Source organism: Simochromis diagramma, unplaced genomic scaffold (assembly GCF_900408965.1).
Source record: "Simochromis diagramma unplaced genomic scaffold, fSimDia1.1 OVJJ01000487.1, whole genome shotgun sequence".
Taxonomy (NCBI): Eukaryota; Metazoa; Chordata; class Actinopteri; order Cichliformes; family Cichlidae; genus Simochromis; species Simochromis diagramma.
The window spans coordinates 3,965,933-3,984,861 of NW_024387305.1; the positions used below are offsets into that span (position 1 = coordinate 3,965,933).

At 39.0% G+C, this 18,929-nt stretch overlaps 1 protein-coding gene across 1 annotated transcript; it reads right to left on the bottom strand.

Annotated features, from left to right (window-relative positions):
• Positions 1–1,049: 1,049 nt before the first annotated feature.
• On the bottom strand, positions 1,050–10,589 carry pld5 (phospholipase D family, member 5). Its single transcript, XM_040004937.1, has 10 exons — positions 10,010–10,589; positions 7,594–7,730; positions 7,094–7,277; positions 6,796–6,904; positions 6,166–6,293; positions 4,931–5,128; positions 4,134–4,285; positions 3,743–3,908; positions 3,525–3,615; positions 1,050–2,230 (listed from the first exon to the last, which is right to left on the bottom strand). Exons 1-10 carry the CDS (start codon positions 10,040–10,042, stop codon positions 1,968–1,970), a joined length of 1,461 nt encoding a protein of 486 aa, XP_039860871.1. The 5' UTR covers positions 10,043–10,589; the 3' UTR covers positions 1,050–1,967.
• Positions 10,590–18,929: the final 8,340 nt, after the last annotated feature.

The following is an 18,929-nucleotide window of genomic DNA, read 5'->3' on the forward strand; positions in this document are numbered from 1 at the left end:
TGCTTAAGGAAGAAATCTTTAAATGGCTCAAATGAACAGGAGAAATGAAAACAACTTGGCCTTTAATACATTGCCTAGAAACAAATACTTCTCTGTTTTTAGTGTACAGGTAACACTTTTCTCTCTCCTTTTTGGGTATTTTCTTGTAAGTTTGCTGTTTGTCTGTCCACCCTTGAGTGGCCAAAAATATTCTGAAAAATATTTTCCTTATTTTCCTTTTCCCACAAACCTTGACTTGATCTCAGAGGATAGATGTTTTATTTGGCCATAGCTCAAATGTGGCCTCTCACCGTATGACAGCTGGGATAGGCTCCAGTCACCCCATGACCCTGAATTGGACAAGCAGTAAATGGGACGGATAGATTAAGCCTTATAACCTGTCTTATCCAAGCATTGTCTGACAGTGTTTGAACAAGCTTGGCTTTGTCAGTCTTTAAGTGCCTCCGTTCAAGCTTGAGGTCAGATATGTCACAGTTTTTAGGTTAAGGACCCAAATATAGACTCAGGATACAGGTGGAATAAACAAAATGCAACTTTATTGGTGGATAAAAGCCCAATAAATAATAAGTTTCATAAATCCAACAGCAGAGGTGATACATGCAAACAAACTAGGAGAATAAACAAAAACTGCAAGCACAGACAAAGAGAAGACAGCACTATGTATACTCACACAGTAAAAGTTAATCAAGGGAATGAGACACAGCTGGGAGGAAATGAGACACTGGTGCACAGAATCAACACAATCACAGGGGAGGAAGAAGGAACTGAATATGAGACACAGAAGACAATTAACGAGTAAAGTAATTCAGAAAGAAAATAACAATAACTAAACTGGGAACCTCAGACACAAAAGTAAATTTAATAAAGGGAAAAGACACCAAAGGAAAACAAAGAGAAAGAACTGAGGAAACTAATAAACTCTAATTAAAAAAACAAAAAAAACAAACTCGAACTAAGAACTCAAAATAACAAAATCATGAGCAATGACAAGATTACTTTGTACCAATCCTTGATGTTCATTAGTCTTAAATATATCTATATCTATATCTGGATGCCCATTGTGATATTAGATATATTCATTAATATATAGTAGAAGTAATTCCTTTGAGCCAGAGAATCTCTTTAGCAGGGCTATCACACACAGCTCTGTCTGTGAGCATGGCAGCACTATCCTCCTGTTTGTGATGGGGCCTTCAGTTAGAGGAAATGTGGCATTAACTGTGAAGTGCTGGTAAGATGAGTCACTTGAGAACTCTCAAATCCTTTATTTAAATTATACATTTTTAAACCAAAACTATTCAAGGCTTATTTTTTGTCTGCAGGCTTTTGAGCATTTAACTTGCAGCTTATTACTGGCTTGGATGGAAAGACAGGATAAGGCAAAACATACCTATAAATACTTTTGTTCTGTCAGCAATACAAATTTGTATAGTGAAACATTTTGGGCACTAAACATACCAGCAGACTGAAATAAAAACAACACCAACAAGGAAAAAGCTATGTTTTATGAAGACAGATGAATAATTTAAGCGATATGATGAACAGAGTAAAACTACTGCATATGCCGGTGTGTGCCATTTCAGGATCTGACCTGATTACAGTTGCAGCCAAACTGTAGATTTAAAAACATATAAAATGCAATGAAGGACTTAAAAATAGTGGATGTATGTAAACTGTTTCGGTGGGTTACACACAGAGAGAATTGTTTTTGTCACATTGCTTGTGCTAGTATATAGTTAATACTGAGTTAATACTGAGATATTGCTTTTGGTATGCATGCAGTATTACATGCTTATATAACAGTCAACAATTAAACATATATTATTATAATACTGAGTCAAACCAATACTTTGGCAAGTCATACAGTATAGAGTAGGTTTACATTCTTATTTGTGTACATATTTGTAAGATCTAGCATATTTAGGCTTATGAGGCTTTAAGACATACTGGGAAAAGACATTTTGTGCTTATAAATATAAAGGGTAGTTCCATTCATTTTCCTCCTTAGTTTCCATATTTTTTTTTCCCTGTTGCAAGTTTCTGTATTTTCCCTGCGGATCCTTGACTCCATGTCGGCTCTGAGCGTAGCGGGACCTCCAGTCCCTTTCAAAAGTAGCTTTGACATGTTCCAGGATTGTCACTCCTCTGTCTTCAGCACTGCCGTTCATTTTGACCACCAATCCAACTCCTGCATTAATAGCAAAATCACTGCCAACCCAGTCATGGTTCCCTGTGAGCGACAAAGACAACAGTGTCAGATAGCGCCCGTAAAAGTCATTATTTAAAAAGAAATAGTTTTACATTACTGTATCTTGAATCTTGATATGTGTCTGCATATGTATATACCACTTGGTGCGTGTGTGTCTTTGGATGAGCGAGTAAGAATCAAATATAGCAGTGCTAGTTTAGTTTAGCAGTCTTAGTTAAAAGACATGTCCCCTGTTTCACAAAACATCGTCTCCTGAACTGTTTCTTGGAAAAGCACAGTAACTTTCTGGAATTTTCTCACAAACCTCTGTGATTATATGACTTCCTATAACCTGTACTGTAGCTGTAAGGATTGAACTAGCCATATGTGAGACACTTTGTGGTTGTGACTTGTCCTTTTACTTAAAGTATTCATCTGAAACTCACACTCTTTTATTTTCTTCTCACCTTGCTCTTTGTCTTTTCTTGTCCATATGCCCATAAAGCAAGCCAATACAACAATGTTTGAGCTATTGCTCAAGTTAAAATGTTCAAGTTTTATACATTTTGCTTTGGTATGTGGTTCTGCAAGTTTATTTTAATAGTATGACTCACTAAACCCAGCTACTAAAAAAGCCAATAAAAATCTGTACCGCAAAAAATTTATTTCCCACTGTTTTGTTTTATATTGAATAAACAAATGCAATGCAAGATGATCTTTTATTTCCCTTTGGACAGACAGGCTTGTTGTCCCATTTCAATCTTTGGATAAAGCTATGATAAAATAGATTCCTCCTGGCTATAAGTAATAAAAACAAAAGGAGAGTGGTAACAACATACTTATGTATCTCATAGCATTTTCCAGTTGAACATCTGTTAAATGCCAACCATAACTTCTTCATCCCTTCATGACCACATTGTACCCATCTTTTAAAGCAGTTTCCAGCTGCACTCACCATGTCACAAAGCTCAAATCTTCTTGAACATGACAATGAGTTCACTGTTCTCAAATCTCCTTCACAGTCACTATTCTAAATAAAGCAGTGCACCTCTTGGGAAGTCGTGGAACGGGACATTCTTATCACGTGCTGCTTGATAAATCTACATCAACTGTTTGATGCTTTTATGTCATTATGGACAAAAACCTTTGGGAAATGTTAACATTAAGAATTAAGGTAGATTTGAAGGCAAAAGGGGTCCAACCCCATACTAGCAATGTGTACCTAATGAAGTGGCCAGTTAGTCTATGCATATTTTTGTTGTCAAAAACTTTATATTAAGATACTTTGAAACCTGCACCTCAATAAAAACCCCAAAACACACATTATATTGCCTACCAATGTAGACTGCATTGTCGGTCACCATGTACTTGTTGTGGTTGAGCCCAAGCTGAATGTCATCATTCTGCTCCTTGTGACTAAAAAACCTCTAGAAAAAAACAACGATTTAACAAAAAGCACGTATAATATACAATAAAAACGAAGAAAATAAGTGCAGTATGAATTAAAACTTGTCCATGAGTAGTTAAAACTACAGGTGTAAGTGATTCGCTTACCACTTCCAGGGAACAATTGTAAAGCTGAACGCAGAGTGACTTGAGGGAGCTCACAAAATTAAAGGTGAGTGGATGAGTTTTCTTCCAGAAGCTTATGAGCAGACGAACTTTGACCCCTCTTAATACCACAGCTTCTCTGATGACTTCATCGATAGACGACCAATACCTAAAAATCCAACTAGTGTTATTATTGTGGACAATGCTTTTCAGTCTAAAGATACTGAAGGGCATAGAGTTCGAAAATTCCAAGTTGCTATATTCTGGGTATATTCTAGTTTGTCATGAATTGTGTCCTCTGATACAGACACACATGTACAGCATGAATGTAAAATGACCTCATAAATGTTCCTGTAAAAAGGATTTAAATGTCAAAGCTTGCCCCGGCACACACCTTGTGACTGAGGTTCCTCTGAAACTCCTTTTCACCAGAGGGAGATAGTCCGTCACTGATATGAAGATAAATGTCTTTGCACTCTGAATGACTTGATAGATGGCATCTATGTCTCGGGTGCGATCTTTGGAGCAGAAGAGTTCAGGAGAGGTCTACAGAAAGGACAAGGCATGTTTGGTCCCCAAAATTATGTAAAAATCACAAAAATGAAACAACTGAGACACACGGTTAAAGTTTAGGATAACTTTCAAAAATGTGTGTGTTTCAATTCAACAAAGAACGCACAATCCACTAATAAAAATAGGTATATACATTTCAATGTAACATTTCTGCAGAGAAAAAGGAAAGAAAACAAGAAAGCACATTTCAACGACCATTTATCATTACTAGAATAAGTGGGGCAAAAGATCAAGGTTGGTTTGCCAACAGCCTTGACAGTATGGCTCCATTAGTTTCCTATAAGATGATAAATGTCTTAAATGTAGCCGATAAATGTCTTGTCGCTTTGAGAGCAACAAGATTCATTAGCGTAGTGTGATATTCAGACTCAAGTTGCTCCTTAGTGCGATATTAAGATGATTAATCATTTTCTGTTTATGTTTGTTATTAACATGTAATAAAACTCTTATAAAGACATTCACTATAAGCCCCGAGGCAGGAAATTGGTGCCTCAAGAAGTATATGAACCACTGAAAAAAAGACTGTTTTTGGTGCAGTTTTTTTTTTTTTTTTGCATTTTGTGAAGAATTGATTTATGTATGCACTAAGTCCTGTAACATAAGAAAGCTGTTACTCACAGACACATAAGCGGTGGCGGGGGTGGAGTTAAGTTGTAGCTGCAGGGCATTGTTCTTTCCATAGAGAGCAGTTACTCTCTTTGACCAGATGGAGGGGATGTAGTCCCTTTCGTGGAGCTGCCAGTAAAATGAAAAGACTCGGTGGAGGTCCAGAGCCAGACAGCTGCAGTTATACACCACCACCCCCAGTTCTTTCCTCTGTGGTGTGTGAGAAAGAAGTAGGAAGAGGTGATGCAGCAGAAAAGTTAAAATATTGAGTGTGCTCTGCAGACGTTATAGAGGGTATAAAAGAATTAAAGAAAAGGGACTGAGTTCAGAGAGAGAATAGTAACGTTTCATGGATTGATGATCTTCTATTAATTTTCAGATTAAATAGGATAAAAATGAAGAGCGAAAGGTACTATTATAGAATATCACTAATTTAAAGGTATTTAGCCAAAAATAATATATGATAAAATGATGCTAAAAGAGGAAAAAGAGGAAAAGTCAAGACAATAACAAAGTCAATAAGCTGGATGTCATCATAGATATATAATCATTTCAAAGGAATCTGTCTAAAAGGGAATAAGCTGGACATTATTCCAGTCCTACCAAAGAATTTAAATAACTGGAGCACAAGCAGGCTAACACTGCAATCCACAGAGCTGCTAGTGTGGGTAAAAACAACAAAACGAAAGAAGAAGAGACAGATGTCCTAAATACATTCTTGTCTGCTCATTAAAAAGATGGCAGAAAATTTCTTTTGTGTTTGGTGTTTCTGTTCTTTGTCTGTTTCTTTTTTAACGTGTGCCCCTGAAGGAGGAACACAGAGGTTTCAGTTTGTTACCACAGAGGGTCAATTTCAGACATACGTGTCTGGCTTGCAGTGCTTACTACACACATCCAGTGTATGTGTGCTATTCCTTCATTTCTTCTTGCTCATTGTGATTTACACTCATACAGCAGTCCTACCTCCAACCAGTGCTGAAGCACCAAAAAGGGCCGGGCAATCACTTCAGGTTACAGTATGCTAATGCATTCTGGTTCCTGCTCTATTATGAATTACATACTAAATGAAAAGTGAAATGCTACTTGTCTTTCTGACCATCTCAGACAACAACCTTAAATCATTCCTGATTTCTGTTGGCAGTGCTGGAGTACCTGCATAAAGAAGTATAAGAGGAAAGCGTGGCTAATTTACATTATGTGTTACTCTTTAAAGACCCAGCAAACCAGATGCTGATGTGCGCTTTTACCTTGGAGAGTGACCTCCAGTCCATATCAGCGCTCCCGATGTAAATGTGCTTCCGATCCACTATCCAGAATGAGGAATGGAGTACGCCTCTGGTAAAAAGTGTCATGTTAACAAAATGAACCTCTGCATCTAATTCGTGTGAGGGATAAAAAGAGACAGAAAAGAGAGAAAATGAAAAGTTTAAGAGAAAAAGAAAGAGAAAATTGTGTAAATCTGACAGTTGGCCTTGTACTGTCTGACAAGAACAGGGGGCAACGCAGGCAGCCTGAAAGGCAGTCTTTGACAGGAAACCAGGCTGTACATTATCATCCATTCAAGGTTTTTTGGCCTTGATTGTGAAGTCTGGCAGATGCATATGGTGTAGAGCTCCTGGGTGCTGCTGCATGCTGTAAATGCATCTGTTTTCCTTGAGGCAGGTCATTGATATTTCATGCCGTACCTACAGTGTGGTTCTGCTGTCCTAAAGTGGGTTGCTTAAGAAACTCAACTAAATGTATCCTGGAGGATGAGAATCTCGTTAATAAAACTCTATAGGGTTGTCGGATAAATTGTAAATGTATATCTTCGTTGTTGTTTGCCAAAGTGACACAACAAATTGCCTTTCTGAAATAAAAATGCCACATCCACTCACTGTGTGCTGCCAAGGCCTTCAGCTCAGTCGAGTTTGTCAGACTACTGGCAATCTTCAGCTTAACCCCGCGAGATTTTAGCCTGAGTAGTCTCTGGAACAAAAGCTGACCCTGAGGAAGAGAATGATGTTCTGTATTACTGTAGCACAACGACTGACCAATGTTCCTGCATTTCTTTTAGAAGGGCAGCTCTTATTTCGTTGCAGGAATAACCTTATTAAATTGCATTTGGTTTTACAGATCAAATGGGAAATGCAATTGGCTCATTGTTCTACCGGACTGGTTACTGTGACTTTGTACCTGTTTGGCGGGGTTTGGGATTGTCTCCAGGTCCCAGGAGTTTAAGTCCCAGGCAGATGACACCACTTCAATTGAGTGCTTCGCCTGGTCCAACAGTGTGTGAAAGCCAACGGAGACAGGAAGGTGGGGTCTGCCATCCATGGAGAAAGAGAGGTCGTCTGGAATGTTCTCCACAAGTACAATGCTGAAAATAAAAGATTCCTTCAGTGTCTGGAGCTTTAAAGAGGAACACCACCAACACAACAACCCAGCAGCTCAAAGCCTTTACACATAAATCCTTTTATGGCTCTAGATTTTAACAATAAAAAGTGAGGTACAGATCCACATCAGAAATCTCTACCAGAATTAAATAATGAAATAGTAATATGTAATTCTGAATTGGTAATGAATGAGTCCAGATTAAGACTATGTTGAGTTAGTAGAGACTGTCGCTGTGAATACACTGTGCTTTACATGAATGGAACCTCCACAATTTCCTTTAATCTTGCGAAACATCCTACTGGCAGTCTTTGCTGCAGTTTTCCTCGGTGATTCCATCTTCATCGTCCCCCCAAATGTCCACAGATGAGAAGATCAGTGCTACCAGAACAGCAAAGCAGCAAACAAGGGCAAAGATGGCAATGCACTTCTGCTGGGTCTGGAAGATACATTAGAAACACACACGACACTAACAAATGTCAGACACAATGTTTTATTTCTGGAGGGTTTTTTTTTTTTGTGAACAGTGCTGCAGTAACTTTTCTGCTTTTTTTGTGTGTCCCTTTTGTGCACTGTGGGCACATAAACACTTGTGCAATGTGAATAATGACGATCAAAATAACAACTATGGCCTTCGTTTGACAGCAGAAACCTTGCTTTGATAACCAGTATACTGCAGATTTCAATGCTCTGGAGCAAAAAATCCCCCAGCTTCAACGATCCCACTTTATGTCACAGAGCCGGACAAGTGAAGTAGAACATTCTCCAGCTGACAGCAAATTGATGCACACTAAATCCAGTCTATAAGGTGTACTGGAAAGTGCAAGTTTTTGCTTCTCGTCATACCGACTGCTTTGTTGTCCATGCAATTCCCATCTGAAAAGGGGTTTTATGAGCTCTGTGTCAAGGTGGCAGCCAACGTTACACTTATGTTAAGTAATATTGCAGGCAATATTTGTGCGCATGTATGTGTGTGCAGTATATGTCTGTAGGGTTTGTAATATAGGTAGAGTGACAGTCAGCATGTGGTCAGAGGTTGTAGTGTTGGAGCCCTGATCCAGCCTGAGGAGTCTTGATTTTCACAGTTTTAAAAGTGCACTTAGGCGTTTTTGTTTTGCTTACGACTGCACATTTTCACCACCTCATTCTCTGCCCTGTTTGGCTTTGTCAGTTGGTGAGCTGTCAACATCACATTACATATTCTCTTTTGTTGTGTTCTATCAGTCAAATGAATTGCATCCCACTGATTAGCTTGGCAGCATAAGCAGGGGGGTTTTTCCTTAAAAAGAAAATTTCCGTCTAAAAATTCTACAGCTTTTATTTAAAAAAAAAAAAAAAAAGCAATTCAGCATCAAAATATAGAAATATGAACAGCAGGAGGTTTGTGGACTCAGATATTGCCTCGGGCAGTGAGGCTGAAAGACAGGTGCTAGCTGGGTGCACCATACACTCTTCTGTTGGCCTCTGAGGCCACTGAGCTCTTCATTACATTTAGCAGAGTCAAGGACCATACTTAACTTGTGGATGTGCACATGGCTGGGAGGAAATGAACAGAACTGACAGTGTGAGATAGGTCAGCTTTCAAAAGGTACTGATGCAGTATGTCGCTGTAAAAGGACAACAACACATCTAATATACAGGAAAAAATAGCCTAATATGGCAAGGAGTGAATAGATAGCTGTTCCAATAACTACTAAATAATTTGATCCATCCATTCACTTCTGTTTATCCTTTTTAGGGTCGTGGGTGGCGCTGGAGCCTATCCCAGCTGTCTTAGGGTGAGAGGCAGGGTACACCCTGGTCACCAGTCTTTCGCAGGGCTAACACATAGACACAGACAACCATTCACGCTCACATTCACTCCTGCACTCAGACCTATGAGCAATTTAGTGTTTCTATTTAACCTAACCCCACTAACTGCATGTCTTTGGACTGTGGGAGGATGCCGGAGTACCCGGAAAGAACCCACACCAACTTGGGGAGAACATGCAAACTCCACACAGAAAGACGCTGGCCTGATGGTGGAATTAAACTCAGGACCTTCTTGCTGTGAGGCAACAGTTCTAGCCACCGTGCTGCCCTAAATAATTAGAATTATTGATAAAATAATTATTTATCAAGCAAATATTATGTGAGTGGTTACAACTTCTGAAAACTTCCAGTTTGGACACATTTGATTGGGTTCTGGGCAATTGTTTTTGTAATTTATTAAGTTATTTTCTTAACTTTTGCAATGTTTGCTACTGCATTTAAAACAATGTTTGTAATTAATAAACGTATCATACATAATTGTTGAAAAAAAAAAAGCAACATTTCCAGCTCTTATATGCTAATAGTCTCTTTCTCAAAATTATTTTACATCAGATGTTTTTTGGTGGCAACTGCAACTACTGTGCACCGAGCTATAAGGATGGCTGTGTTATTTGCCGTTTTGCATCATTTAAAGACTAAAGGAGAGGCTGATTTATATTAAAAAAATCTTGGATAGTTAAAAACACTTTGACGAAAACCTAACGTTTTGATATACAAATGAGCTTTTAGTTTTAATATGGTTTAAAAAGATAAGGAATTTAAGAGTTTAATCAATCAGGCAGTGAAACACTGGTGTACTGAAACCTAGAGAAAAAAGCCCAAGAAAAAACATGCATTGCAATCCACCTATGGCCAAAAGGAGACTAACATTGCCTATTAAATATAGAAAGAGCTGAAAAACATCACCTTTAATGGCTCCTGTGGGGTTGGTCCTGCCATGAGAGCAGCATTCCTTTAAACTACAAGGTGGGAAACAGGAGCTCAGTCACACATCTTTGCCTCTCTTTTCCACCCAGCCCTCAGCCTGTTCAAATCTGATGTCTTCACTCTTGGTCCTTGTCTTCATCCTGCAGGTACCTCAGTGTCCCAAAAGGTCTGTCTGTGTGGGCATCAGCTTCTGGTCTCTTATGTGTCCTGACATGGTTCTTCTAGCAGCTGATTGTGTGTGTGTGTGTGTGTGTGTGTACTTGTGTGTGAACTGTGTGTGCGGTTCACTGTCTGCCTTACAGTCGAAGCGGTGAGAGAGAAGATGAAAGACCAACCCCCTCTTGTTCAAAATGGCCAATAAAGAGCCGTAGCTTTGAGCTCCAGTACCCTCCTCCCCCTCCCTCACTTTCCCTCTTCTCTTCCTTTTCCAGCTGTATTTCCCTCCTTTATCTGCCAAGTGAATAAAACTCATCTGGCAGCAAGCAGTTGGTCTGTGCTTAGAAGGGAGCGATGCTGAAACATGCCATTAGTAAATGTGACAGCTGCAGCAAAACTCCCCCAAAATATTTTGGACTCAGTAGATCGCACATGCCTGCTCACCATACTGTATGCAGGCGCACACACATGCGCGCGTGCACACCCACACTCAGCATTCACGGTTACACTCAGAAAATATTGAGGCATCTACAAAAGCCCTATAGCTCCCATTAATAATTGATATAAATGGAAGTTGGCATAATTATCTTCTTTAATTCCCACTTTGTTTAAATCACTGCAGTAGATTTGCTTTATTCCAGTGGAATGAACCATGTTTCAATTCTGCTATAGCTTTAAGAGCTCCTCATATTATTGCACAGAAGGGTCTCAGTGGGGAAAAAAAATGAAATATGTAAAATCCTTTTTCCTTCCTTTTTTTTGCCCCCACAACTCTTTCCTCACAGATGAATATATGCTTAATGGCAGCAAAACAACATATGCTCCAAACTGCAGGTACGCTTCTGTTATGTTTATGAGACCTGTATATGAGGTCGAAAAATGATAAGAGGCATCTGTATGCACTACTGCATTTAAGTAAACTTTAAAGAAATGTGTTGATTTTTCTAATTTTAAGTTATACATACCAACAATTTCATCAGTAAAAAATTTGCTTTAAATTTCATATCTCCTTCATGCTGAACTGTAGTAACTTTAGCGACTCCCTGAAATCTTATGCAGAGCCATCATCCGGTGCAATAACAAATACCTGCAAAAATAAAACTCCCATCAGCCTAAGGTGTACCTCAGCTGTGCTAATCAGCAGATGCAGTTGTCTCACTCAGCATTTATATAGATGCATGTTAGTAACATTCTTGCCACAAAAGCATTAGCACTTAGCTATGCCACAGAGGCTGGAGGGGTCTTTGCTACATTCACTCTCTTAGGCAAAAACAGATGTATTTGCATGGCTGGGAGCAAATAAGAATGACTCTCAGAGACAGGTCAGTAACTTATGCTACTGATATAGTAAGATAGAACTGCTTGAAGTAACATTTATCAGCAGACTCTGTAGGCTACACAGCAAAATATTGCAACAGTGCTAGTATTCCATAGCTTTGTGGACTTTATCACAAATTAACCCGTCAAACAAGCAATTTGTGCTGTAGAGTTTTGGAGTGACTCTTTTAATACAACTAATACTCATGAATACATTCTTTCTTCAAAGTTTCAAACACATTAATACACAAAATGCATGCAGAGTACAAAGTTTGAATTTTAACTAAAAAAAAGACACATTAAGACGAGATCTCGTAGTAGTGGAATAAAAACGTAACAGGGAAAACTGCTTTGCCTGTCTAGGACAGGTGCCCTCTGCACGTCAAACTGCATTTGTGTGTGTGTGTGTGTGTGTGTGTGTGTGTGTGTGTGTGTGTGTGTGTGTGTGTGTGTGTGTGTGAGAGAGAGAGAGAGAGAGAGAGAGAGAGAAAGAGAGAAAGGGATGGGTCAACAAAACTATTTGAGTCACTTCCCATGAGAGGTGAATGTTCCTAAAGCTGCACACATGGGGTCATACAATCACACTTTCAAACTGAGAAAGAAACAAAGTGACATGCCGAATTGGATTTTCAGTGTTCCCAACCATCACAAGCTCAGACGGAGTTATAAAGGGCAATTTATAGCTCAGCAACAAAGTGAGTGAGACTCTGGTCACTGGCGGTCATGACAGAAAACTGTTGAGATAAACAATTTAGTAACTACACAGTCATTTCACTGATAGACTTTTGAATAGTAAGGCATGAAATACCTACCAAGCAACAATGAGCAAATGATCCAAATATAAGGGTTCTATAGCAGTAGAGGTATGTGTGAAAAATAATGATGGTGAAAGTATCTTGAGGTGTAAATGTTTCAGCTAGCTTTATTGCTTCTGTTTTACAAAACAGGAAATGGATCCTAAATTTCTTCAAATTTTTTGTCCTTTCTATATGTTAGAATTAAATGTTTCAAGATGCATCTAAAGCACCTGCTTTTTAAACTCAATTTAAAATGCTTTATTACTTTTTAACAGGCCATCTGTACTGTCCTTTGAGGCTTACATTTATAATTACTCTATATGACATCTTGTCTCCTTTTACTAGCTCCACATTAATTAAGGTGACCTCCCCTCCCGTTAAAACACCCCCCCTGTGATTGCCTGTGAAGAACGCTTCTGTGTATAGGTGTTTCACCTTCACACCGAAAGCTCAACAGCAGGTTTTCCATGAGCGCACAGGACGTGGCGTTTTCTAACGTCATAGTCAGGGTGATGTGCTGAGTGAAAGCTGACTGGGCACAGTGCCACTGGAGACAGCTAGGCCACATGCCAAAGGGAGTGTGGATGGGGTGCAGATAGGGATCCAGCAATGAAAAATGATCCTGTTAGGTTGTCTCACTCTATCAGTAATTGTCTGTCCCCAGCAGAGCACTGGGTTTACTAGTTCTCTTCAGCTAACAGGCCACATGGTTAAAAGACAGACAATCAGTTAATGTTTAACTTTTTTTTCATGACCAAGAATTTGCTTGATACAAAATTATTAAGATCTCAAGGTAAGCAGTCATTCCAGAAAACTGTTTACAATTTACCAGTAATGGAGCTTTGTTTACTAATGTATTGAATATACATTATATTAATAATGGTGATGCTTCACATGCTCTCTTTTGAAGAAATGCTTTCTGCAGGAGGCTTCAGAGGTCACAGCAAACTTTACACTTCGTCCCTTCCTGTCTCTCTGTACAGGACATTTTCTTATGTGCAGTAGAGTCCTCCAACACAAAGAACTAATTAATAGTCTCATATTTAAGAGCCACACAGTGCTAACACATTAGTATGTGTAATTATGATGATTTAAAAACCTTGCCATGCACACATTTTGGCTTTATTACTACAAGAATGAGAACAGGGTTAGCTAGTTTTTCTTGACAATTCTCTTAAATGTAACAACAATATCTCAGTGGGTATTTAAGTTACTGAAATGCAGATAAAGTGGATTTTTATGCTATGATGGACAATTTGCAGCAATAGGAAAGGGAATGTAGAGAAAATGGCTTTATACCGTTCTGCTGCTTATAAACAGGAAAGAAAGTAAGTGAATCTCTTGGAAGGACACCCTGTAAATGCATAGCTTCATCTATTCTGCTCAATATTTTAAGTATATTAACTGGCTTCCGAAGATCTAATTGGCTTAACTGGATCTAAATCATGTCTGGAAAGATTCGATTCTGAGTTAAAATTCTGTGCAACAGAACTGTGTTGGGAGTAATGGTGCAATGCTTTAAAAGGAATTAGAAATATTAGACATTTTTCCCTTTTTGTGAAAAATGCTAACACATAAAATGGTCAGAGATACATATCAGATTGATATTTTTCCAGCCACCAAGCAGGAGGTAGCATAGGTGAAGATTTTAAGATTTTCATAGGCAGTGGCCATGATGGACAGGTTTAGAAATTAGTCTATAGAAGCTATCAGCTTAAGTTAAGTGATTTAGAGCTAAAGTTAGAGAGGCATGACCGAGATGGTTTGAACATGGTGCAGGATAGCGGATATACTGGCATAGTACACTGATATGAAACTACCAGGGGAAAGAGGAAGATTCATGGAAAGTGAAGGGGGACATGCAGAGGGCTGGTGTGACAAAGGATGATGCTAGAGATGAAGTAAGATTGAGGCAGATGATCCGGTGTGGTGACTTCTAAAGGGAGAAGCCATTGCATAGCTTACTTTTCCCTTTTTGGATAATTCCTTATTTGCACCTCATCTCTCATCATGTGATTTTATCATTCTGAACAAATCATCAATCTTCAATCTTAAATATAATCAGCCTATCTCTATTTATCGGCTACCATTGGCCTTAAAGCTAGCAGTAGTTAAACTGTTACTCGAAAAGCCATCACTTGAACCAGCTGTCTTAGGTAGTTATAGGCCAATCTCCAACTTTCATTTTATCTCAAAAATTTCTTGAACAATTGTAAAACAGCTAACAGATCATCTGCAGGGGAGTGGTATATTTGAAGAGTTTCAGTCAGGTTTCACAGCTTTAAAGCATAATGTTTAAAGAAATACTTAAGTAAACGCGAATGCTTATAAAGACGAGTACGGACTCAAACTCTAAGAAATCTGCAAAATCTGGTAGGTAAACCTGAGCATTTGTCCTTTTTGGGTTGATGTGGATTTGCTGGGTGTGAACCAGCTGGAAAGAAAGTTGTAATTTATTTTCATTGGAGGCAACAGACCTCAGCTGCATACTCCAGTGTTAAAGCAGATACATCACAAGCATGCAAAGTGAATGGATTTCCAGCAGATGGAGTGAATTGCTCCTCTAAACTCACAGAATGGCTCATTGCATATTTGACAGTTGCTGATACCTTTTTTCTTCTAGCTAGTTTTACACATCTACAATAATCAAGGTTTAACTTTACCTCTTCACTTTTAAAAAAGTTACTGATGTTTGTAAGGAAGTTGCTTACCCTTTCCAGCTTTTCTCTGTTTTGCAGGTAGATGGATGCAGAGTAGCCATTCTGCTGGATTGCACTGTAACTGCTGGTTTTCAGTTGGGACACATAGGGCAGCGGTGTTGGGGGAGCCTCGTCTTGCTCCCTTGACCTTGGATCATCTGACAGTTCCATTGATGACCTGTGTTCTGCTGCTGTCTGCTGGGGTGCAGAGATGCTCTGAAGTACACACACACACACACACACACACACACACACACACACACACACACACACACACACACACACACACACACACACACACACAGAGATGCTGCCACTCCTGTCCTCCTTTTTTTTTTCTCCAATCTATCTTTCAGAAGCTGAATCAGCCACTTTTACTCTCTGTGGTGCCTGAGCTACAGTTTGTTCCCTGACTCTTACCAGTGTCTCTTCACTCTCCCCAGCAATTGGCAGGGTGTGTCTTTGTGTGTGTCTGTATGCGCATGTAGTACAGTCTCCCAGGCATAATGGGAGGGGCAGAAATGGGCTTCTGTAAGCTTGTGAACAGGGCGGAGGTGCAATTTGAGCAGCTGCATGGATGTACTGAACAAGACAGAAAGCATCAGAAAGAGATTAATCTTATTGAGAAAAGTGTGAGTACGCTGTGAGACATGAAGACACGTACACATTCTCTTTCACACACACACAATTGTAGGAAATCGAATTTCTGCCATTTGCACTTCACATGCGGATACTGATACTGGCAGAGACAGAATGTCCTGAAGTACTCTAACTTCACCTTAAGAAACCTTTTATACAGGACCATATGCCAGGGGAGCACACACCACACACACAAAGACTTTTATAGCCGCGACAGTTTATGTTGTGAATACAAAAAGGCTGCTGGTGTAAGAAAAACTGACTTTGCCCCGACCTACTTCACAACACAAGTAACCCTGTGACCACTGTGTTCATAGTACCACAGTGATATTTACATTATTTGTCTCCTCGTTGATTAAAGATTGATGGCTGAAATTATTTTAAACAATAGAATTTTGGAAATGCATTGAATGTGTTGTTTTACAAACTGATGATTTTTAACATTAATGTAATGATTATATTGTTAGCAGCCAGTTACTTTATGTTAGCATAAAGACTAAAGCCAGGATGAACCTAGCATGTAGGCAATCAATTCAGTGTAGCATTGTTTTGGTATTTTCTGACACATTGTACTTGAGTATATTTGATCCAAAAGTCCAGAAAATTTGGAAAGTGTGGAAAATGTGCACCAGTGAAGTCATATTAAATAAGCTGTTTCCTAAGTCTTTAGGAGGTGGCTTACATAATGTCAGGCTAACAGACTGCATTCTGAAGTGGAGCATTTTGGCCATTAGTGTTAATGTCTGGTTAACGGGAAGACAGGGCAAGCACAGAGCATCATTCTTGTTACCGTTCTTCAACAGAGATTCCCTTTCCTTCCAATTAAAAAGCCATATGATAATCAATGACCATTACATTCACATTTTATTGACAATAATCTAAATTATCTCTCTGAGCACGGTTTCTGCCATCTGTACCACTCTATAGTTAATTTGAACACCCAGTTTGCTGACAAAGCTTCTCCTGTTGTTCTCCTCTCCAATGCAGTTCCACACTGATGAACATTCATCAGTGTGGAACTGCAGAATATGTAAATTACACAAGTAGCCCAAACAGTCACAGTGTAGCATCATACACCTTACTCACACTGAGGTAACAGGATTACTATTGCTGTAATACTACTATTGCAAGTTAAACTGAATAATGCGTAGCATGTAAGCTGTGCATGACCTAACACATAATTTCAACATTATATATGTTTAAACAATTACTTTTGAAAACTTTTTTTTTTTTTTTTACAAACTACCAAACAGATACCTCAGATCTCAAAAACTGCAGTGTTATGAAAACTTTATTTATATGCAATAAATGCAGTGTGAGGGTGGTAAAGCCCATAGGGAACCTGAACTTAATGAAACTAAGTGGGAGCAGTTTAGTCAAACTTAGCATTTCCAGTAGATGAGCACCTGCACAATCCCTGATGTGCACCAGCAGTTGTGGTGAAAGTTGTTCACAGGGGAGAAAAACCCTGACACAGCTTTAAAGGATTAAGGAAGTGGAGCAGAATATCTGAAGACACACAATTAGTAGTGCGGTAACTCTAACAGTGTGGCCTCTAAAACCTAATTTGTCGTGTGTACTTTCTTCTGCAAAGAGTTGGAGTGAAGCCAGACTGGGAGGTGGATTGGGCAGATTGTGGTGGAAGGATGGCAGTTCAAAAGAGATTGTGAGGTGATGAAGGGCAAGAAGTGGAAACTTAAATGTAATTAATTAATTAGTATTACTAAAGTTAGACAAATAAGTTTAATAACACATTATTAATCATTACCAGTTACATTTTTAGTGGAGGATGAGGGAGTTTTAAATACTTTTTAATTCAACCAAATATAGAAATAATATTGTTATAAGCAATGCAGTTAAACTCAACCAGCCTTTTGTCCCCCTGAGAGTGGAGGCAGTTGAAAAATCCATCCATCGGGCCATTTTCTTCTGCTTGTGCAACTGGCCCAGAGCCTATCCCAGCTCAGAGCCACTGAGTAAGCCGTGGAAAACAGCTCATGATTATCATGCATTTTATTGAAAATGAGAAAAACACTGATATTGCAAGGTTGACATTTAAACCTAACATCAATACAAAAAAAAGCTCATACAAAACATCCAAACAAAAAAATCTCCAAATGCTCAAACAAAAGGAAAGATAAAGTATGCCGAGCACAAAATGCAATTATTCATCTTTATTAAAGTTGTTTTGGCTAAAATGTTATTCAACAGTTCTGATCAGGATACATTCATATGTAAACATTGGTATGAGGCAAGACATTGGAAAACCTACCCAGTCATTACACTGTGGATCATTCAACAACAAAAAGCAGGACTTGGAGGTAGTCCCTGTCTATGCTGGTTCAAACACATTTAACTTGCAATCAGAAAGTAGTTTGATAAACCGTTCATCTCATCACGGTCAAAGACATAAACATGATAAAGGAGTAGCATTAGGGTGCATTACATCCTGGTCCCTCAGAGAATAATAGCAACATATATTGGCTTTGAAATGCAAAAACAAAAAGACTTCTACCTCCTTCTCGCCATCTTCCTTACATTGCACTCTCTAGTATCTAGGATTATAATGATTGTTTGAGCCAGGGCACTTGTGACAAAATGCATTTGGAAGAGGAAAATCCTATTCTGGGAGCTACATTTCAGTTCACAATTTTCATTAACACATCGGGTTTATCTTTGATAAACTGTCTTCAAATGACATCAGCACAGGAAAAGGGGCATGGATGTAAGTTTTAAACGTAACTACTTTATAATATAACACTGGTACATAACAATATAGGCACCCAGTTCTTTTCCCAAAAATAGGCACTGTGGCCGTTTCTCATGGAAAATCATTACTGAGGCTACCTTAGGCATTGCTATTGCAAACAGGACAAAAATATATAATTTGTAGGGGTGCAACAATACATCGTTATTGAACCGTTCGATACAGTGCTTTCGGTTTGGTACGCATATGTATCGAACAATACAACATTTTTTATTTAATGTATCAACTTTTCTTCTGACGATGCTGTCTGTGTTGAGCGCTCAGTGGATCTGGGTTCGACTACTCCGCCTAGGCTGCACTGTTGAGTGCAGATCCACTGAGCGCAGCGCAAGCTAGCAAGACAGAAGCTAATCTCGTTGCAACATGGCAACTGCCTCAACGCTACCCGAAATTAAACCTCCCCCACCCTCATTCAGATCTGGTCTTTGAAACTATTTTGGTTTTCAAGTGAAGCATGACCCTGATGGTAAGTGCGTCATGGACAAAAGTAAAACAGTTTGTCGGATGTGCCACGCAATGCTCAA

Coding starts and splice junctions, on each gene's coding strand:
- pld5 (XM_040004937.1), bottom strand. CDS start 10,042: ATGGCAGGACCAACCCCACAGGAGCCATTAAAG. Junction 6,905..7,093: donor TCCCAAACCCCGCCAAACAG/GTACAAAGTCAC, acceptor TCTCTTCCTCAG/GGTCAGCTTTTGTTCCAGAG. Junction 6,294..6,795: donor GAAGGCCTTGGCAGCACACA/GTGAGTGGATGT, acceptor CACACGAATTAG/ATGCAGAGGTTCATTTTGTT.